Genomic DNA, 24,169 nt, shown 5'->3' with positions numbered 1-24,169 from the left:
CTTTGTTTTTTTAACGGCAATCGAAAGAGCTGAAAATTTTACGTCCAAAACGGTATTTTAAAATTTTTTTTCATGGCCTTGAGAAGGTCGATTTAAGGTCAAATGCTTGAAAAACTGCCTAACAGCGTTTTTTTAATTTTTAAGATATCGAAAAATGACCTCTACAAAATTTGTTCAGAACAGAGTGGGCCACCCAATGCATCAAAAACCTTTGACCTTTAACCTCATTTTAAAGATCATTTCAAGGTCGAAGTGTTTTTTGTAATGGAAACCCCTCTTTTTGACCCCGGATTAGCACATAGCGCGAAATCCGACGTGTGGATAAGGTATTATGTTGAGTTTCGATTGATCCACGACGTTCATCGCTAAGGTCATGTGAAATTTAGATCCAATATTATTCGCGAAACATTTACAAAATATTTCGGGCTAAATTTATTAAATTCTACTGAGAGCATGTTACAATGACCTTATCTTTGACCTTTGATTGTTTGAATAATAAAGTAACGGGTTATCCAAACCGAAAGTCAAGTTGTTTTAAATGAGGAGCAAGCAGAGACATAGGTACAGTTTTTTTGCCGGATAAGTTTTTTCCACTCACTGCGTTTTGAATGTTTCTTTTTGATTTCGCGCTATATGCGAATCCGGGGTCAAAAATAGGGGTTTCCATTACAAAAAACACTTCGACCTTGAAATGACCTTCAAAATGAGGTTAAAGGTCAAAGGTTTTTGGTGCATTGGGTGGCCCACTCTGTTCTGAACAAATTTTGTAGAGGTCATTTTTCGATATCTTAAAAATTAAAAAAACGCTGTTAGGCAGTTTTTCAAGCATTTGACCTTAAATCGACCTTCTCAAGGCCATGAAAAAAAATTTTAAAATACCGTTTTGGACATAAAATTTTCCGCTCTTTCGATTGCCGTTGTCAAAAATAGGGGTTCCCATTTGAAAAAACAAAGTTGACCTTGAAATAACCTTGAAGGTCAATCTCAAGGTCAAATCCAAGGTCACCATCGGATTTCGCGTTGAAAGTTACTAAAGGAATGACCTTGACCTTGGTCTAATAATCTGTACCTAAAAAGCTACAGCCTTGTTCCGTTACTTATTTGACACCTTGTATATACAGGGTGTCCCATTTTAACTTACGCACCAAGATAACCCAAAAACTATGAGAGCTAGCGAAAAATGTTTTGGAATAAAAGTTACTCGTCTCCGAGGGGGACATATTATGGTGACCTTGACTTTGACCTTGAGGGTCATTTTCAAGGTCATTCGAAGGTCAACTTTGTTTTTTCAAATAGGAACCCCTATTTTCGACCCCGGATTCGGAAAGAGCGGAAAATTCTACGTTTAGATGACCTATCATGCGTGGGGTCCGGGAGACCCGCCAAGGTCATTTGAAGGTCAACTTTGTGTTTTCAAATAAGAATCCCTAATTTTAACCCCGGATTCGAAAAGTACAAAAAATCCTAAATATTTTATGTAATGAATTAATTCAACTTTCCATGGCCATTTAAACGTCAAATTAATGGCAAATTACTTTACTCAGAACAGTTTCATGTTTTCATATGAGAAATAAAGTATGCGTAAATTTTAGAACACACTAAATTTATTCAACTTTTTATGTACAGAGTTTAACAAAAAAATATTAGTCATTAGTAGTAATAATCAACAGTATTAGTCAATCTGATGAGGAATAACTCAATAATAACAATAATAATGATCTGGCAATAAGTTGGTGATGAATGATGCGCACGCACAATTACATGAGATGTTCAATAGGTCCCCCATTGTTTGCTAAGCATGTTTCCAAACGCCGATGATAATTATTGAGAACGTTTGTAAGTATTTCAGGCGTAACAGCTGCACAAGCTCTTCTCACTCTATCCATCATATCTAAAACAATTATGTCTATTGAGTTTACCGTCACTTTTGAAGGTAGCTTCATCGCTAAAACAATCATTCCAAAAGAAATTGGGATCCTCGTCCAGTTGATTAAGAGCCCACCTACAGTAATTCATTCTGAGTAAATAATCATTTTCATTGAGTTCTTGGTGCAAGATGATGTGGTATGGATGGTAACCCACGGATCTTAACATCCGATGAGCAGTAGTACGAGGTACGCCCAACCGACGTTCGATTTCTCTTGTACTGATGTGAGGATTCACATGAACCATTGCTAACACAGCAAGAAGTCTTGGATCATTGTTGTTCACATTTCTGTTTCCACCTCTCTGTCTATGAAGATCATTCATACGGCAACGTCTTTCGATATTTCTGATTTGCCTGTCATTAGGATGGCGCTGGTTCGGAAAACGTTCAGCATAGAGCCGAGCAGCAGCTCGGTAGTTCCGGCGACATTCATCAAGTACTAACAATACTTCAACGACTTCATTTCCTGAATAATTGGTCATTCTGTGAAGAAATATCAAAGAGTAATGCATATTTGAAAGATAACACTAACCACAAGAGTGGTAATAATTTGTTAATACTTACATGAAAAACGCTCAACGACTTTTTCAACAGTTGTTAAAAAAATGCTTACTATTAATAATCACTCATCTCAACACTAAATTCGTCACTCCGTTCAAAACAAAAATCGACGTTTTTATTCAAAAACTTACTTTTACCTCTAAATGAGCATAAAGAATTGAATACACGTTACATCTAGACGTTGACAGAACGGACAACCTTCCATACTTCCCGAATCCGGAGTCGAGAATAGCGATTCCTATGAAAAATAGTTAACCTTCACATGTTCTTGAGTGATCAACCACAAGTTACACCTTGCCTGAACGTAGAATTTTTTGTTGTTTCCGAATCCGTGATAAAAAAAGTAGGGTACTCCAGGAAAAAACAAAGTTGACCTTCAAATGAGCTTGGCGGGTCTCCCGGACCCCACGCATGATAGGTTATCTAAACGTAGAATTTTCCGCTCTTTCCGAATCCGGGGTCGAAAATAGAGGTTCCTATTTGAAAAAACAAAGTTGACCTTCAAATGACCTTGGCGGGTCTCCCGGACCCCACGCATGATAGGTCATCTAAACGTAGAATTTTCCGCTCTTTCCGAATCCTGGGTCAAAAATAGGGGTTCCTATTGGAAAAAACAAAGTTGACCTTCAAATGACCTTGGCGGGTCTCTCGGACCCCACGCATGATAGGTCATCTAAACGTAGAATTTTCCGCTCCTTCCGAAACCGGGGTCGAAAATAGGGGTTCCTATTTGAAAAAACAAAGTTGACCTTCAAATGACCTTGAAAATAACCCTTGAGGTCAAAGTCAAGGTCACCATAATATGTCCCCCTCGGAGACGAGTAACTTTTATTCGAAACATTTTTCGCTAGCTCTCATAGTTTTTGGGTTATCTTGGTGCGTAAGTTAAAATGGGACACCCTGTATATATATACACACACACACACACACACACACACACGATATTCCATTTGAACTTAGACGGTGAGATAACGTAAAATTTTGCAAGTTATTTGAAAAATGATTAAAATAAAAATTGTATGGTTTAGAGGGGGTAAACTGATGATGAATTTGAGTTTCAAAGTCAATGTCGTTTCTTTAAATAGGAACCTCTATTTTTGACCCCGAATTCAGGAAGAGTGAGGAATTCTACTTTCAGATGAAGTGTCATATGCGGAGTCCGAGATGTTATACCAATATCATGTGAAATTTCAACTTAGTTTCATTTCTTTTTGTCAAATGACCCGACACTTGTAGAATATAGCGAAAAATATTTCGGTCAACATCTGCTAAGTTTCGGTCTTTGCCTGAACTTGATTTTCAGGGTCATTTCAAGTCCAACTTTTTTTTTTATGAACTTCATTTTTTATTGTAGATTCGGAACGAGTAAGAAATTCTACAGATGAACTGTTCGGCTATTATAAAAGTCTTTTTACTATATCGTCCTACCGTGTGTTCGGCTGTTTATTGATTCTCACTTTCGCTGGTCATTACTGTTGTGCTTGGAAAGTAATGATGGACACTTTAAATATTTTATTCATAATTAAATGGATGCATCTTTACACCATATTGCCTTAATTTACTTAGTATCTATACGATGTTACGCTAACTAGCTGCATGTCGATACCACGGTTCTCGATTTAATTCTTTATTTCTTTTAGTTTTTAATTCTCTAAATTCCTCGTACGACCCGTAAAGTTGGTCTTACTATCCTCTGACTACAAGAGGTTCTATTACCGAAGACTGCAACAGATTGCACACCAACTGAGTTTCTCCTGTCATTCTGGAGGATCACTGCTCGCATTATAAACGCAATTGCCGCATCTTTACCGTACTCGACTGGCTATTCTTCAGGTGACCCTCCAGACATTTCTTAAAACGATTTCTTAGACGCACATCAGAAAGAGCTTCCCTACTGGTTTTTGTGTTCGCAATTAGCACGTCCTTCGAAATAAAATCAGACAGGTAAAGCGGCGGATTATGATCTGGCTGATATAGTGAGAGAAATTCTTTGAACATGCAAGGTTTTGACATTGCTCAACGTGCTTAAGCCATTCGCCCGGAAGTATCTCAACAACCCTTCAAGAGACATTTCTCAGACCCTTTCTCTAACTGCACATCTCTTGTCGTTTTGATACCCGACGTAATGAACGCTCCTGGATACACGATAATAGCATCCTGCTATGAATCGAGAAAGAACGGAGTCGACAATGGTGGAAATTAACAGTAAAATGAGGACGAATTCGATTAATTACGGCCTCACCTGTTGGTTCCAAGACTAAATAACACGGCATAAGAAAATGACCACAAAAAAATAACAGAATATTAAATACACACAGTAAAGTACACTATACTTATTTGCAATTAATAATGTAACATTTTTAATTCTTGATACAATAAACGTACAGATCAACTGTGTATCGAAAGAAATGTTATTTTATAATAAATTGTATAATTATTTTTAAGATTTTTATCTTTTTGACAACCTTAGTTAACAACATTTAACGTTATATTTCACGCATGATTTATCATTACTCAAACTTTCTAATTATAATTTACTAATGAGAATTCTTATCAAATTTGTGGGGAAGTGGAATGCAAAGTTTAATTTTGTTGGTTGTACTATTTTTTTCTTGTTAAAACCGAGTATGCCCGTTACAAATCGAATGATAGATTCAAATTTTTTTTAAATGTGAATGCTAATGAAAAGTCATTAATTAAGCTTACAAATTGAGGTTTTTATTTAATTGTAAAAACAGGAAAAATTGAAGTTGGAAATGTAAAAAGTAACTTAAATTTACTACACTATTATTTTGTTGTGGATTCATGATTATGCAGAGGTATCTTTTTTCGATCTTGGATAACCTATAAGATTCGCTAATTATGACCACAATATTTTATAATATCATATTTTTACAAAATCACTCAAATTTATTATTTATTGGTTGTTTGCAGTTGAAAAAATAGAAAAGTTAATCCATATTAGATTTAAGTTCCTCAATGTATAATAAATAAAATATCGTAATAAGTTTTTATGGCTATTTACTTGGATACGTAAGTTTAGTAATAACTATATCCATGTCACTTTATACTGGTTATATTTAAAATTTTGAATTTTCTTTGATTTTGTACATTGAATGGAAATTCCAGTCAACTTTGACAAAATTTCATTAGCATTTAACTACGGTTTAACCATGGTAATCTATATCACTCCAAAACCACTCTAACTGAATATAGATATTTTCTAATCACTGTTTATTGGCGAATTTCAATTACGAAATCACCACTGTTATGTTCGAAGGATAGCCACCAGATTTTATTTATTATTTTTATCTCTGAAAAATCTCAGAACACTAATTAAAGTGACATAGAATTATTATAGTGCAGCAAGAGTTTTTTTGTTCACTCAAAAGAGGTTGAGTGGTTACGTTATTTGTATTAGTTCGAGTTATGGAGAATAATAAAAATTAGAACGTATTATATGTAGAAATCTTCTAATGCATAATGTTTTTTTATTGGAATCTTTCTAGTATTTCTATATTCGAGTTTGAAGTTGTCTTTCAGAATTAGATTCGATACGTCCAAACTTATTTGAGAATTGATTTATACATAAGAATTTTGTTTTCTAGAGTTAGTTGAGATTTTCTTCTTATCAACCAGTACATTGTTTTAAGTTTTAGATTCAATTATTTTCTTTTTGTCCAAATATGTCCCCTCTAATTCAGGTGTCTATCCAGATGCATTCCTAGGTACTTAGCTTCGTTGCTTTGAGATATACTTATACCTTTTAGGAAGACCGTAGGATAAGCTTTCTTTTTGAGTGTAAACATTATATAATTACATTTGTCTTCGTTTATTCTTATTGTTCATTTATTCAGCTATGTCTGAATCTCATTTAGATATCTCTGAAGAGTATAAGAGTCTGCCTCTCCTTTCTTATGAGTAGTCAGCAGTGCTGTATCGTCCGCAAAAGTACCTGTTATGATATTATGTATTATTAGGATATCTGCTGTATAGATTGTATATAGTACTGGATCCGGTACATTTCTTTGTAGCACACCTGCTTTAATTGAACATTTATCTGAAAGATAGTCTCCTACTTTTACTTTAAAACTTCTGTTTTTTAAATATGACTGCAGCAACTTAGCTAATTTTGTGAGAAAGCCTTTTTTTAATTTTGTTTACCAATTCTTCATACCAGACCCTATTAAAAGCCTGTTAGATATCAAGAAACACTGCTGCGTAATATTTCTTTTTTTTAAGTTGCTGTCTTATTTGTACCACGAGTCGATTAACTTGCTCAATTCTAGAGTGTTTGCTTCGAAATCCAACCTGGTGGTCCAGGAGCGGTTTGCTTTCTTCTATGATCGGGTTCATTCTGGGAAGAATAATTTTTTCTAAAATTTTTGAAAAAATTGGCCGCAAACTAATAGATCTATAAGAAGTAACTTAATCTAGATTTTTTCCAGGTTTTCGTAAGTCTATGATTTGGGCCATTTACTAAATCTCCGGAAAGTAACATAGCCGGAGCGAGGCATAGTAAATTATCATGGTGCGTCTCATTATTTTTTCTGGAAGTTTCTTGACCATCTTAATGCTTGTATTGTCTATTCCTGGAGCTTTTTTATTTTTAATTTTTGTCACTAGATTAAGAACTTCTTCCAGCTTTATTGTTTTTGTGTGAACATCCGACTCCATGTATGAGCTGTTTAGCAATTGTTTATCTTCTAGCTCAGATATTCTTCTTTCATTTAGAGTAAAAATATTGCTAAAGTGGTTCGCGAAAATTATTGCTTTTTTTTACTGTCTTTTACCCAGCTTTCAAGGGGTTGATGGATAGGCGGAATGAATTGTTGAGGATTTCTAATATTTCAGGTGGCCTTCCGAAATGAATAGTCCGGGGAAACTGTGGGTTAAAGATCACTCAGAAATTTTTCCACTTTCTGATTCCTTTCTTGATACATCATATCCTTTAATTCTGTAGTTGCAAGATTCAGCTTTATTTTGTCTCTCCAGTGTCGAGTTTTCTGCCATTTTTTTCCTAAGGTTTTTTTTCACGAATTTTTCAGACTATTTGGCCTGATTGGTTTTGTAATACCTTCTTGTTTGTTGTAGTAGTAGATTTGTTTAAAGCTTCTTTGATTAATACGTTGAATTCTACTATGTTTTTTTCTATTTTATGGTTGGTTTTAAGAGATATGTTGATGTAAACGAGTTCTTTTATGTGATATTTAAATTTGGTCTAGTCTGTAGTTTTTGTTGCATATTCTTTCTTTGCTATTTTAGCATTTAGTCTGATTATTATTGGAAAGTGTACCGATGTTAGATCTAAGCATGAGCTTACTTTAAAATAGAAAGGGTTTTATACCTTTCATTATTGCGAAGTTAATGAGGTCCGGTAGTTTGTTAAGATCTGAAGGCTTCCCGGTTGATATGGATGTACAATTATTTTTTCTTATTGTCTCATACAGTTGTTTATCCTTTGGGGGAAGGTATAGAAGCCCTACAGCCCTACCACAGGTATTTCACGGTGAAATCACCACCAGCTGTGAACTTATGGCCTAGTATGCTGAAATAAGAAATGAAACCATCATTACTGGTTAAATGGTTAGGTGAGCAATATATTGCTGAAAGATTGATCGGTACATTCTTGTTATTATGATGTTTGTAGCTTGAAATTTTTTGTCTGATAATTAACAGTTGGGTAATTATTTATTGATGCCTTAATAACGATAGCTGTGCCTCCATGTGCTTTATTGTCTGGATGATCTGATTGATATACAGTAAATTTTGGAAATTTGAAATAGTGTTTACTCGTAAAATGAGTTTCCGATCAGGATAACATCTATTTGCTCACTAGTGAGAAAGTTTTCTAGTTCTGGTTTTCTTTGTATCAGTCCATTAGCATTTCACGTAACTATATCTAATTAATACATTATTATGAAATTTCATTGATTAATATTGACAGCAGATTCAGCATTATGTCCATTTTATCCATGAGTTTTGTCATCATTTCTTCCATCTATTCTTCATTTTTTGTTACAGTTTTTTCTGGTTGTTGAACAGGAGTGTTGTCTGGTTGTTGTACTTGAGAGGGATCTATCTTTTGCTTTCCTACTACAGCTAGAGCGTAAATGGTATTTGTCTTCTCTGATTTTCTAATTGTCTTATTTACTCTGTTGTTTGTTTCATTGTTAGGATCTGACGTTCTTGATTTATCCCTCAGCGCAGGGAACAGTTTTTGTTGAAATTGCTTATCTACTGCACAGCCTCTGTAAATAGCAGGATGATTGCCCTTGTACTTAGTACATATTACTTTGTTTGTTTTTCCATTTACTGGGCAATTTTTTATACTACGATGTTCGGCATATTTGACACAGACAGAAGTCTTGCTGTAGTAGTTTTTGGTAAACCCGTATTCTAGACAATTTAAGCATTACAGAATTTCTCTATGCTTTTTTAGAGGCTCAAATATTACAACTATGTTTAGTAACCTGTTTACTTCGAAGATGCTTTTATTATTGCTGCGAGTTTCCAGTTTTATTGCAAAAAGTAGAGTTTGTGCTTTTGTTAACCTGCTATGAATATTGATAATATTCATAGGACTATATCTATTTTTTTCCAACTCTGTCTTCAGTTCATTTATATCCGATGACGGGTGCATCCTTTTCAGTACCACTTTGTAATCTTTGTCCTGTTTACGTTGTTAAGTATAAAATTGTGTTCTCTTTTCTTTTAATGCATTTACTATTGGTAAGTATTTTTCTGAATCGTTTGGTCGAATTCTAATCTTATTGTTGTAGAGAACTTTAATGGTATAGTTGTTTTTTGCTATTCTATTTAGTAATTTTATAATTTTGACTTCTTCTTCATTTTTATTTTTGTCATTTTCTAATCTCAACGGCTTATATTGTTTTATAGTACCAGCCAGTTATCGAACGTGTAGGTAGAACGCTTATTTTGTTGCTGCGAACCGTTTTCAGGGCTATACCTCTGCCGTTTTCCATCGATTTTTTTCCAGTCTTTCTTTTCATTATTTGAGGGCAAGATATCCATTATAATGTTTTTATAGACTATAAAAGCCTATTTAATATTGTATTTGATTCTCTCTACTATATTTGTTTGTGATCAGTTCGTCACTGTCAGCCTATTATAGCCAATCTGCTTTGCACTGTAATTAATCCTTTTATTTACTTAAGTGTCATTTTCACTTTCTCTGATTTGTTAGATTTTCATACTGGAGCAGATGTAAACACGTTCTCTCGGTACGGAATCTTACCTAAGACCAAAAAGACGATCTAGAAGATGTTATTAAAAAAAAAAAAAAAAAACAATGTAATGTCTTGTTTGTCACGTATATTACTGAAAATTACATCAATTAAGCTTATTTTAAACGAAAAATAGTAAGTTGGAATTCTAATTTCGCCATAGAAACATTTATTTAAATATGATATAACGTAAAAGAAAATTATAAGGAAACTTTTGCAGAATCCTGGATATTATTTTACTCTTTATAGTATTGCGGTCAATCTACAAGTTCTTGACGGATTCGCGTCTATGTCTGCGTCTCGTGACCACGAACTCTGATGAATTAAATATAGGATTTAATATTGTTATATTGTATATTGAGATTATAAGAGATTTTTAACAAAAGGAAAATATTCATGTACTTACGTTACTACTTTTAAAAAAGTAATTTTTATGATTGGTGACTTAGTGGCACAGTGGACTATGTCTGGGTCTCTCAAGCTTGCGAACAATTCCATGTAGTACTTGTGTTAATTTATGGAATAATTCAATAATTTAATTGATATTTCCAAAATTATAGAAATAACGATTGATTCATATCTCGCAATCCATTGCTTAACCATTAAAGGCCTGAAATGGCATTAATTCCATGTATTTTTTAAATGCTACGTTTGTTAGAAAAAAGTTTCCCACTGCTTCTTAACATTCATATCCTAAAGTAATTTTCCATGCTCTTTAAATATGGCGTCTTAAACGTAAAAAAGTGGAAAATGAAACATTTATTCTTTTAAATAATAATATATTTGAACATGTACGCATTTTTTCATTAGTTTTGGTGTTCATATTGAAATCGCCATATTGAAATTTGTCTAATTATCGATTCTATAATTCAGATAAACATAATATGCCACCGAATACAGAGTTTCAGGACACTACGTGAATATGTGCAAGTTCAAATATATTATTATTTAAAAGAATAAAGGTTTAATTTTTCACTTTTTTACATTTAAGACGCCATATTTAAAAATGACGGCCAGATGGCATTAATCCGAGGTCAGATTCAAAAAGAACATGGAAAATTACTTTAGGGTATGAAATTTAAAAAGCAGTGGGAAACTTTTTCTTAACAAATGTAGCACTTCAAAAATACATGGAATTTATGCCATTTCAGGCCTTCATATATTAAATATTAATTAGTAATTGTATTACAAATTTATTCAATTATAGGTCATTAAAAAAATAATGTTTTCAACATAATATGTCTGTGGTTCAGAATCACGTGTAGACACACTAAAACAAAAATGAACAATTCAGAAAACTTAGGATAAAGAAAAATTATATGAATCTTTGAACACTTTTTTAGTTGCCGATAAAATTAAATCATCTATGAATTTAAAATCAATATAACTGCAAAGATTGATATAAATAACTCAAAGCATGAGAATGCAACTATTCTGAAACGAAATATGTAAAAAGTAATCACCTACTCAAAGATATTTCAATTTTGATAAAAAATTATCATTATTTCATTTACGTAATTGAAAATATATACGGATTTCCATCCAATTGATTTAGATAGTGTTTAAACCAAAAAAAATATTTATTACTTTGTCTTAAATAAATGAAACACTAATATTTTAAAAATTAAATGAAGTTAGCTGATTTTAACGAATATGAATGTATTTTAAATTTCTTGAGATATAGATTATGAACTTTTGAATGTTTATTCAATTTGTTCATTTAGATAAGATTTGATTTTCAGCCTTGGTTATAAAAAAGACGAAATGAAACTACAAAATTAAGGTACAAAAATACGGTTAGGGTAAATCAACCTAAAAGATAGCCTCATAAGAAAAGTCAACTTGACAGTCTTTTTTCAATTGATACAACAATAGCTTGCGTATCATACGTTTACTTTCCTTATAATCAAATATTTCATTCCCACCTAATCTTACGGTATGTATGCATATATGCAAGTAAAATATTGTACAATTGTTTATGATAATGAATTCTAAATATAATTTACAGGTTATGGTAAAACACATAAAGATGCTGCTAGTGTACGTACAACGCATCCCATCCCTGCTGCTTGTGGATTATATTATTTTGAGGTGAAAATCGTGAGCAAAGGTCGGGATGGGTACATGGGTATTGGACTTTCTGCTCATGGCGTAAATGTAAATAGATTACCTGGATGGGACAAAAACTCTTACGGTTATCATGGAGATGATGGACATAGTTTTTGTTCATCGGGTACTGGACAACCATATGGGCCAACTTTTACTACTGGTGATATCATCGGTTGCGGGGTTAACCTAGTTGATAACACTGCTTTTTATACTAAAAATGGACATCATTTAGGCATTGCCTTTACGGACTTACCAGTAAGAAATAATTCATACTGTTTCATATTAAAGTATTGATGAATTTTTAATAAATATTTTAATTATAGGATCTGTCATTTGTGAGCCCTTAGCATAGTTGAATTAGATTGTGAACAGTGTCATTAGTAATATTTTATTTTATCGTCCTGATTCTACGAGATAGAACTCGCCTTTCCGAGTATTAGTGATCAACACACTTTTTTTTTTAATTTTTAGTACATTTCCCATATAATAGTTAAGGGTCACGTCAACACATGACCTCTTTTTTGACCTTAGAGTCATGCCGATAGGCGATAACAGCTTCGTGAACTATTTGATATGATATATATACATTTTTAATAATAATACCGCGTATTAACGCACTCATGCGACTTGAGTTAGAGCTTAGGATGTGTACGACTGGTTCGTAACGCTGTCTTTGGCAGTGGCGACTACAAACATTTTCTTTGTGAACGACGAGTGTTTTTCATTACCTCTTGCGTTGTACAGGATGTATTAAAAGTAATTGTACACTTGAAGAAACTTTCCAGGATCGCACTTTCCCAGAAAATTGTTCAAACAACAGTTTTAGGATTTGATCTAGAATAATAATCGATAACCTTAACTTTAACTCCAAGATCTTTTTTTAAGGTTATTTCAAGATTAATTTTTTTAAATGGAAACCCTTATTTTTTATTTCGAAAATGAAAAGAGCGGGAACCTTAGGTCAAAATGGCCTCTGAGGACCATTTGAAGGTTATAAAATTAAGGTGCACAGTAAGTTAAAGTCATTGATTATTTCTTTGGACCAAATCCTATAACTGTTGATTGAATAATTTCCTCCAAAAATAGAATCCTGTAAAATTTAACCACGTATACAGTTATATTTAGTAACCCTGTATATCTTACACAAGATGTTGAAACGGGAATTCATGCTAACGACGTTACACTAGAGATAATTTAATAGAGCGATTCTGCAAACAGCTTACAGCACAACTGCCGCTCCTGATGAAGCTATCAGTTGAATGATAACGCTGAAAGAAATATCTTGTTTTTTCCCAAATCAGCAGAAAAGTTGCTAATAAACGTTTCAAAGCCTAACCTATAACTAATATAACGAAGAAATATGATGCAAAATTCTCATAAATATCTGAAAAAGGTCTTTGTAGCTGTAGCGAGGTCGAATGAAAATATCTACTTTTTTTTAAGTGATTGATATAATTATTGTTTTTTCATAATTTCTAAACTGTTAATTGTAAAGCTGTATCGTCGGAATGAAGAATGAATCTGATAAGTTATTAGCGAATGCTTTAGGCTCTAAAATTATGAGAATATATCTAGAATTATTATCTTTAATATATAAACTTTGTTGAGAGCACAGTTACATTGGAAATGTCGAATTTTCAAAGCGTGATGTTAACATTATTTGTCCTGCCACCGTAAATTGCTGAACGATGGATAATCCTTGTTGTATTCAAAATTAATAATCTTACGAGCTATGTATCTGTGTAGAAATTTCCATTTTACTTTTCGTTATTGATAATATTCCTTACGTTCTTCATTATCTGGCGCAGGAATCTGTAAAAAGTAGATGGCGAAAATAGGTAAACTAGAGAGGCCATAACTCAGAGGGGTATCAGCTCACTGAGTTGAAGTGTCTGAGTTGAGGTGTGTGCATCTTCAGCTCAGCACTGTCTACTCACCTCACCTCCCCCCCTACTGAGCGACTCGTGAATTGTCGACTCACCTCCCCCCCCCTCCTACTGAGTTATACCAGTGCGTTCTACGCACTCACCCCTCTCCTACTGTGCTGTGATGCCCGTGCATTCTACGCACTTCCTCCTCTCTCCTATACTATGTGCTAATATGCTCTGACGCCCGTGCGTTCTCTGCACTTCCCCCCTCCTCCCCTACTGATCTGATGTGTTCGCGATGCGCGCGTTCTGTGTTTTTTAGATTTATCGGAAAAAAACGGACGGGCGGATCGGGGGATTGAACGCGCGTCCTCCGGATCCACAGGCGGATGCTCTACCGCTGGAGCCATTGTCGCTGTTACCACGTACGATTCCTATTGTGTATATATATTGGCTACACGATTGATATATGGGGGGAGGGCCCAAGCGCTAATACATACAAATGATAATAAATTTAATAAATATACTGATTATAATAATTATATTATACATAAATATTTATTATAATTGGTAATAAAAAGACATATTATTATTAATAATCATTTATTATGTAAAAATACAAAAAAATGTTTAAAAGTACAAAAAATACAAAAATATAAAACAGAGCTTATACATGTAAAAAATTTATAAAAAACTGACTTAGTTACCGTCGTTGTCGTCGTCGTTGTCGTGATCAGCGGGGAAAAATTTAGCTACTTTATAGTGCGGGGCGCCGTCGACTGTGTCGTCCATGACGCACAGGCACTTTTTCCCCGTGATCTCGCATGAGCGCAGTTGTTGGTGATCACGCGGGGCTACTCAAGGGAGTTGGCAATGGCGATCGGGACGACTGGCGCACAGCGGGGGAACTTTCGGGAGTGTACGACCGCGATGTGAATGACCGGCGCACCACGTGTCTGATCGGTCCATTCTGATCGACGTGCCGCCTGTTCCCGCACTATGGTGATGATTCCACCCCCTGTCGCTACCGACTGCAGCAATCAGTGGCGCAGTATACGCACTCCCAGCCCTCGCATACTGACATGGTGTCTTCGAGATCGTCGACCTGCAACAAAAAAATGAAAAACTTAGAACAAACTACCCTGATTAGAAAAAAAGAAAAAAGAAAAAAAATTCATACCTGTTCTTGCCGGCGGCAGGGCGTCTCTTGTTGCTCTGGTGAAACTAAGTTCACCAAGAGCGGCTGTGGCGTCGTGATATCGATGACAGGTGCTGCTCGAGGCGTCACCAGGTCGTCGTGTGTGACGCGTTGTGGTGCTCGTGGTGGTGGTGGTGGACGCGAGACAATGACATGACATACCATCTCCACGTCGTCGTCATTATCATCAGACCTGTAACAAAAGATTCTTTTTGAAAAAATTAATTCATGTATCTATATATAACAATATTAAAAAATTAATAAATATTAAATTTACACATTCACCGTCGAAGACGATCGGGAGCATGAAGACGGTGGCAGTACTTGGAGTGGCGACCGATGCCTGCTGTAATAGTGTCACATATATTAACCCTTAGCCGACACACTTCTGGTGCCAATCATAGCTGACACACTGAGCGGTTTGTTTATCATACAAAAATTCACAGTTATATATTAACTACCCTTTTTTAAGACAATATGAGTGCTATGCAAAATTTTTCAATTGAATTTGTTAAAAAAAATATAATTTACAATAAACTCGGAAAAATGACCAATTTTACTTAAAAATTCATAACAATTTCAATTTTGCGAATTAGAAGGTGAAATTTCAATATTATTCTGTCGAAACATATTGCTTTATATAAAAAATATTGTAATAGTGCTCGCTAAAAAAAAAGGTATTTATTTGAAGAATGAATATCAGAATTCCAGTCATTTTTGAAAAGTGCATTTGTTCATTACGAACTTCATTGAATACTGAATATTCACAAAAATAAATCAAGAAATGAAGAAAAATAGTCAAGTTAATCGAAAAAAAAACTTGATTATGACTTAGCCGATGAAAATATTATTGATTACATGTCAGAACACGTTTTACAAAAGATCAAACGGTGATCATCGCAAATAGGGCGCTGATAACTTGCGCTACCCTCGTTTGTTTTTCTATCTGTTTGTCGCAAGCAGTCTGCACATCTTATTCTTTTTGGCAATTTCACCCGTTCATATTCTTCTTCTTTGTGAACGGCGAGGCCCAGAATCCCGACAATGCCGACTTTTAAGTCGCGGCGTAAAGTGACCGTGTCGTTGTACTTTTTCAGTAGATACGGTCTGATCAGGTAGAATGAAAGTTTTTCAAGGCAATTGATCGCCGTACACTTATCTTTGGAATTATCAGCTTTGAGTTTGCACTTCAAGAGAATCCGAGAGTTTACGGCAGCCTGGTCAAGCATGCCGTAAAAAATTCTCATTGGCCGATTCGTTCTTCTTGTCACCGAATACGAATGGCATAGCTGATCAAAAATGTCGGTTCCTCCTTTTGTTTCATTATAGTGGTGGATAATTTTAGGCTTGCAATCTTGAATCTCTGTTGTGTGCATGTACGAAGAAAGTAGCAGTACGATTTTATTTGTTTTTGGTGTAAAACTGACCAGCGTAAGATTATCTGCATGACAGGACTTGGAGTCCGGCGGTGACTTGAAACCAACTTTCATTTAAGCTGGAATTTCTCTCTTATTCTTTCTTAGCGTTCCAGTAATTGTCACATTGTATGGTGCAGGCAACATACGCTGATGTAGAGGTACAGACATAAATCAATTGTCATAAGTTACTGTACGACCAGAGCAATGGATAGGAGTAGTAACGATACGGAAAAAATACTCGTGTATCTTTTCTTCTCGAACGATAGTCGATCCCTTGCCTAAATAGAGCACTCCATAGATCTGAAATAAATTAGATTGATATTAAAAAAACTGCTATATGTATTTCATAAAATGAAGACGAAATATGAAAAAATATTTACCAAGTATGAGGTTTCTGTATCGTTTAGCGTAATGATTTTCAATCCGTATTTGTCGGGCTTATCTTTCATGTACATCCGAAACACCCATTCGCCTCGATAACTTAATAACTGTTCGTCAACAGTGCATTTGTTGCTTGGTGTATAATACTGTTGACAGTTAATCATAAAAATATTCCAGATTTGACAAATTGCAGAAAATCTATCATTCTCATCCCTCAACTTCTTGTCGTTAAAACGCAAACAAAATGTTAGAAATGTAAATCTTTGCCTTGGAAAAACGCATCTGTAGAGCATAATGCCATTTTTTTATCCCACATTCTGTCATTATATACATCCGCAGATTTCCAAAGCCCTTGGTAACATAAGACGCCAATATATGCTCTAATCTCATCAATATCAGTCAAATGATGGTAGCTTTCTGCTTTATCTGTGGCAACCAACTTTAAGCAGACTTCTTCAATCTTATTATTCGTATGTTGCACAATGATATTGATCATCTGATCGTTGAAGAGTAGTTCCCAAAACTTCTCAATACAATCCAGATCTGTAGCGTCACCATTTAGTCCAGGCACATACAGAGGTAAAACATCGCTTACTCTATCTGCAAAAAATCGAATTTTCAAACTGCGCTTCATTTTTTCCTCTCTTTCACTCTTGCTTTCTTTCATCCTACTTATATTCCGTTTCTTTTTCTTTTTTTTGTTCCTTTAATGTTCTCCTTCCCCCTCTACTCTTACTATCTCGCCTTCTCTTTTATTACCTCTCGCTCGCTCTCTCGCTCTTTCTTTCAGGCGTTTGCACCATCTACCCCGCTACCTGTACAATTCTTCTTTCTAATCTTCCTTACTATGCGTATTATATATCTATAGTACTAACCAGACTGACGCTCAGGAGCTCTTGTCTTCCATTTGAAGCCATTTTTCCCTTTCAAAATACAGCTCGGCCGTCCCCGGGCCCTTGACTCCAAAAGATGCTTGTCCAAAGTGGCGTCTTCCATGTCCACATCCGATTTTGAAGACGCATCCGTAGCATCGGAATATTCGGAATCATGCTCAGACACTCCTCCACTTTCACTCCCTTCGCTCTCTTGAGCCTCTTCGTCCTCAGCAAAAACTACTTGCTTCTCATCGAGGAGTTCTTGCCAAATCGTGCGACGTCGAAGATTGTAGGCCATCTTACGTCATTGAAAATATTATTAGTTTGTGAAGAAAAAAATTCACATTTTTAAAATCTAGTGTACTCACCTTATTCGACGATTTGTAGCACAAAAACACATGAAATAAAAATTCGAAAAAAAAAATCAATTTCAACTTCAGCTGGATTCAGCGATTGACCACTGTAGTGTACAGACGTGCAAATACAGCGCTCTAGCCGAAAAGCGAAAGTATAAACCGATCTAAGTGAGGTGACAGTGAATTTAAAAAAATTGATTGTAATCAAGAAGTTAAGGAATGTAATTAACAAAGTTCACAAAAGAAACGGCAGAAATGGCCACTCAGTCGGGAGATATTACTCCCAGTAAAAACACCAAGGACTGGAAAATAGCAAGCGTCAAAAGAAAAAGAGTTAGCCCTGACAATCAAACCCACGACAGGGAAAGACAATCAAAATTACCTGAGTATTGGCTAAGTAACACAAAAAACAGGTACGAGCTTCTACAGAAAAATAATGAAAAAGGAAATGAAGAAGAAAACGGAGTAAGTAAAGATTTAAATACACCTAAAGTCAAATCACCTCCGATCTTCGTATATAATGTAGAGGATATTCGCCCGCTAGAAAAACTGCTAAATGAGATAGCAAAAGACAGCTATACCTTAAAGATAACCGGGCAAAACAAAATAAAAATACAACCGTTAATAACTGAAAAATACTTGCCAATTGTTAGCGCTTTGAAAAAAAAAACATACGCAGTTTTACACATATCAACGCAAAGAAGAAAAAGGATTCAGAGTAATTTTAAGAAGTATACACCCTTCAGTAGACATAAAAGAACTGAAAGAGGCTATAGAGGAACACGGTCATAAAGTGATGAACATCAGCAACATTCGACATCGTACCACAAAAATACCGTTACCATTATTTTCGGTGGAAATAGAACACGATTACAAAAGTCAAGAAATTTATAAAATAAACAGGCTATTAAATACAGTAATCAAATTCGAACCACCGAACGTTAAGAGAGAAATACCGCAATGTCATAACTGTCAAGAGTTCGGATACACAAAAAACTACTGTTTTAAGAGCGCAGTATGTGTTAAATGTGCTAAACATCACTTAACCAAAGATTGCCCAATAAAAGAAAAAATCAAAGAAATAGTATGTGCAAATTGCCTAGGAAATCACACTGCTAACTATAAAGGATGCCCTACACGAAAACAATTACAGCAAAAATTATATCCTAGACTCCGAGAAAAAATATTACATCAAAATCAAAATAATACTCAAATTCAGTTAAATTCAAATTTAAATCTCGACAACAATAGTATCAGACCAAACACATTATATGTTCAAGCTGTTTCAAAATCAAAACATAACGATCAGAGAGAGACAGACATACCAAAACAAATAGATGTACAAACAGACTCAAATAATTACTCACAAGACCAAACAAATAACAAACTTGTACGCATGATGGAACATCTAACACAAAAAATGGACAAAATGGTAAACTTACTAACAATACTAGTAAATAATATGGCAAAACAATGGAATATCTAAAAATTGTAATCTGGAACGCAAACGGTCTTATGCAAAGGTATCAGGAATTACGAGCATTTCTAACGTACGAAAACATTGATATCATGCTGATTTCAGAGACTCACTTCACAAGCAAAAATTTTCTACACATACCAAAATATTCAGTATACAAAACAAATCATCCACACGACAAAGCACATGGAGGTACCGCAATCATCATCAAAACAAGAATAAACCATTACGTCAATGTACACTTTAGTGAAATAAATATACAAGAAATTAGTGTAACCATCAACGACAACAATGGTCCTATAACTGTAACAGCTGTTTACTGCCCCCCAAATAAAGCAATAACAAAAGAAAACTTGACGTACTTTTTCCACTCATTAGGAAATCGCTTCATAGCAGGAGGCGACTACAATGCCAAACATCCGTGGTGGGGTTCGAGATCATCAACTCCAACATTCAGAGGCAAAGTGCTATACGAGATAATACAAACAAATAATTACACCCCAATATCCACTGGAGAACCAACATATTGGCCAACTGACATGACAAAAAAACCAGATTTGATCGACTTCGCAATGGTTAAGGGTATTAATAAATCACACATTACAGCTTCCTCATGCTTAGACCTTACTTCAGATCACTCGCCGATAATAGTCACTTTAAACTCCACAGTAAACAGAACAGTAAATAATCTCACAATAACAAAATGGAAAAAATATACAAGCTTCATTGAGAAACGTATCAAATGTAATGTCCCTCTTAAAACAACAAGGGATATAGATAACAGTATACAAACACTCAATTCTCTTCTAACTGAAGCCATCAATAAATGCTCTACTACTGTAACAAGGAGAGAATCTCAACTAAGTATCTCCTCAATAATAGAGAAAAAAATCAAAGAAAAAAGACTACTGAGGAAAAGGTATCAGATTACAAGATCGAGCCATGACAAAACAAATTTAAATAGAGCAGTAAAAGAACTGAAGCAAGTATTGATTATAGAGAAAAATGCAGAGATACAGAAAAAACTCAGAACACTTAGCCCAACTGATGCAACGGACTACTCACTGTGGAAAGCAACAAAAAGGCTAAAGAGACCAACCTCATTCATTCCACCCATACGTAGAGACTGTGGAACTTGGGCCAGATCGGACGAAGAGAAAACGGAAACTTTTGCTAAACATCTAAGTGAAGTATTCAAACCACATAAATGGAAAATCACAAAACAAGAAGAGGAAATATTACTCGAAGAACATAATACACAGGACAGCACTTCGTTTAAACCAGTTAAACTAAAGGAAGTATACAAAATCATCAATACCATAAATAATAAAAAAGCCCCCGGTTATGATAGTATTACAGGAAAAATGATTAAAAAGCTTCCAATGATAGCAACTCGATACATAACAATAATATTAAATGCATGCTTCCGTCTTTGCTACTTTCCATCACAATGGAAAAAAGCTGAGATCATCGTAATTCCAAAACCAGGTAAAGAAAATGAACTTGTAACATGATACAGGCCAATCAGTCTACTGCCTGTACTTTCTAAAATCTATGAAAAATCCATACTCGCACGAATAAATCCAATCATAACAGAAAAAAAACTCATCCCGGACCACCAATTTGGATTCAGGAGCCAACATTCTACGATCGAACAAGTCAACAGAATCGTATCAATAGCAAGGAAATCAATAGAAAATAAACAATTCTGTACAGGCATATTTCTTGACGTCGCGCAGGCGTTCGATAAAGTCTGGCACAAGGGGCTAATACACAAACTGAAGGGGTCTTTTCCAAAATGCTATATTGATTTGCTCGAATCTTACCTGCAGGATAGAACATTTCAAGTAAAGATCAACAAAAAAGTGTCAACATGGCAAGAAATCAAAGCAAAAGTACCACAGGGCAGTGTCTTAGGCCCAACACTATATCTGCTATACACATCCGACCTACCAGAATCTTCAAATATATCGACAGCAACATATGCAGACGATACAGCAATACTCACAACACACCAAGAAGCAAAAATAGCATCGGAAACAATTCAAAACTATCTAAATAACTATCTTCAAAATTAGCTAAATTCATAGAGAATAATAGTAAACGAGGGGAAATCAACTCACATCACATTCACTCTGCGTAAAGATACCTGTCCATCTATTTCGCTGAACGAAAAACAAATACCACAGAAGGACCATGTTAAGTACCTAGGTATACACTTGGATAGAAGACTGACATGGAAAGAACACATATTCACCAAGAGGAAACAATTAGGATTAAAATGGAGGAAAATGTACTGGCTAATTGGAGGAAAATCGGAGCTACAAATTGAAAATAAACTTTTACTGTACAAAGCTGTACTCAAGCCAGTCTGGACCTACGGCATCCAACTATGGGGAGCCGCTTCGAACTCGAACATTGAAATTTTAGAAAGATTTCAAGCGAAAGTCCTACGCAATATAACACGCGCACCGTGGTTCGTTCTCAACGATATCATTAGAAATGATTTACAAATTGCATCAGTGAAAGAAGAAATTCAAACCTTCTACGCAAAATATTACACAAGACTACAAAACCACACAAACAAACTCATTAGCACACTTCTGGAGGAATCGATTACAAATACAAGACTAAAGAAACACAAGATAATGAAACCATGACATAACTCAAGATAAAAAAAATAGAATCTTTTTTACTTCATGAACCTTTTAATTTAAAAAAAACAAGATAGAATACTTATTGGAGTACTCTGCTGATATCTAGTAAAATTCTCTGTATAAAATAATTTACTTATTGTCATTTAGTCTTACTTGGTCGACAGATTGTAAATATACTTAGGAAATAAATAAAAAAAAAAAAAAACTTCAGCTGGCACACTGGGGTCGCTAACGACCCCACTCCCATTCATGTGGATGTTATAAACAGACTGACGCACTTGGCTTACCAAAAACTATACTAAACGAAAGAGCAACTTTTCAACTACAACTAGATGGCACTACGGACCCGGTTTCCGAAAATTAGGGTGGGGGAAACTTGAAAAGTATAAGGCCTGGTCACGAACGACCCCAGTGTGTCGGCTAAGGTTTAATAGGAAACACATGTGTGCTTCGTATGAAATTCTCTGTATAATAAAACTGTAAGAGTTCACAAAGTAACCGTGTACTATGCCGATACCGGCGACGACGACGAAAACAGACGTAAAGTATCGTAAAAAGAATGCGATCGAAAACAAAACAAGAAATTTCAAGTACGTGAGAGAGAGAGAGAGAGAGAGAGAGAGAGCGAGAGAGAGTGAAAAAATAGGTACTTACAATATTGATGGTGGAGGTGTCAGCGGCATCCGAATCGTTATAGCTCCGTGGATACGTCGTCTCTCCTCGGCGTTGATGTTCGTGGCTGCTCGACGACTTCGTCCACCGCTACTTCAATCTGTGGCACTATTACTCTGAAGACTTCATCTTCGAAAAGATCACAGTCCTCGCCTAATGCTGCCATAGCTTCGTCCAACGCGTCTTGCCACTGCCTATCGTCCGGCGAAAACAATTGTTCTAACACTCACTCTCTCACTGCACTATCGTCTTCGCGCTGCATCTTACTACATTAAACTTAACTTCACAACCAAAAAAATCACTATGACGTATCGTTGCAAGGCGATCGAATTTTATTCATTGTTGGAAACATTTGCTGCGCTTCGGTCATTGGTCGAAGATTTGGGAGTAGGAGTGGGAGACTACGCGACAGCACTGATTTTATCGCGCGCATAAGAGGATCATAATTAGTGGTAAGAGTAGCTAAAGAAATACCGATTAGTGCGGAGAACAGACACTAATGTGTATTAATACAGGATCGCGAGAGCGCGTACGCTTTTTTTCTCACGAAACGGATGAATCGTAGGTGGTGGCAAGCCATTGGCAGTGACAAGTTGCAGCTAACGAACGATCGGTCCTTTTCTGGGCCACTTTTTTTTCAAGTTAGCGAAGCTATACATTCCCGACAGTCAAATGATATCATCGATTAATATAAATTTAAAACAGCATTTTTCAGTGCTAAATTTTCAATTATAGACAAACTCTTTGTTTATTAAAAAAAACACTTTTCAGTGCTAAATTTCAATTGTAGACAAACTATTTGTTCAATAAAAAAAACTTATATAATATTTATAAATCAGCACTTTTAAGTGCTATTTAAACGTATGTGCAAATACATCGTAGTCGCTAACGTAAGTACTAAAAAACAAACGTTTCAACAAAAAAACAATAATAATTCCGAATTACGAATGAATTCAACCGTATGTTTTTCTTTATTCTTACCCCTCCATTTTCAGCGAAACGAGCAGGTAAGTATAAGGTAAGTATTTTTTAATTAGTTAAAAAATATACTAAATTAAACTAGTTCGTTTAATTCAGTGTGCAAAATAATACTAAAAAAATGATAATTTTTTCCTAAATCATGAAGCAATATACAGTTAGTACGCACTATCTTTAGAAAGAGCGATAATGGCTCAGACGGTAGAGCACTCTCGTATAAATGCAAAGGAGGCTAGGTTCGATCCTCCTGTATGTCTATTCTTTTTTTTAATTTTTTTCTTGTTCTTAAATGAATTTTAATTAATTAATAATTTTAATAATATTTTATTACTAAAAGATTATTACGAAAAACAAGACGATATATAATATTACTAATTTTTTTTTATAGAGTATTAGATGGATGTAGACAATTAATTATTTATATGTACATTGTCAACAATTAAAT

The 24,169-nt window shown here is 34.9% G+C and overlaps 1 protein-coding gene across 3 annotated transcripts in view; it reads left to right on the top strand.

The window, feature by feature from the left end:
* Nucleotides 1–24,169, top strand: part of LOC131675546 (ran-binding protein 10) — a 710,588-nt gene that overhangs the window by 115,744 nt on the left and 570,675 nt on the right. For all 3 annotated transcript variants that reach the window (XM_058954562.1, XM_058954563.1, XM_058954561.1), the window contains exon 2: nt 11,744–12,099. In XM_058954562.1, the coding sequence (XP_058810545.1) occupies nt 11,744–12,099 (356 nt within the window). The remainder of the gene's footprint in view (nt 1–11,743; nt 12,100–24,169) is intronic.

The sequence above is a fragment of the Phymastichus coffea genome, unplaced genomic scaffold, assembly GCF_024137745.1.
Source record: "Phymastichus coffea isolate CEN01 unplaced genomic scaffold, Cenicafe_Pcof_1.1 PCOF00025, whole genome shotgun sequence".
In the NCBI taxonomy this organism is placed as follows: Eukaryota; Metazoa; Arthropoda; class Insecta; order Hymenoptera; family Eulophidae; genus Phymastichus; species Phymastichus coffea.
The sequence above is the reverse complement of the archived record's forward strand: the minus strand, read 5'-3'. Positions and strand labels throughout refer to the sequence as shown.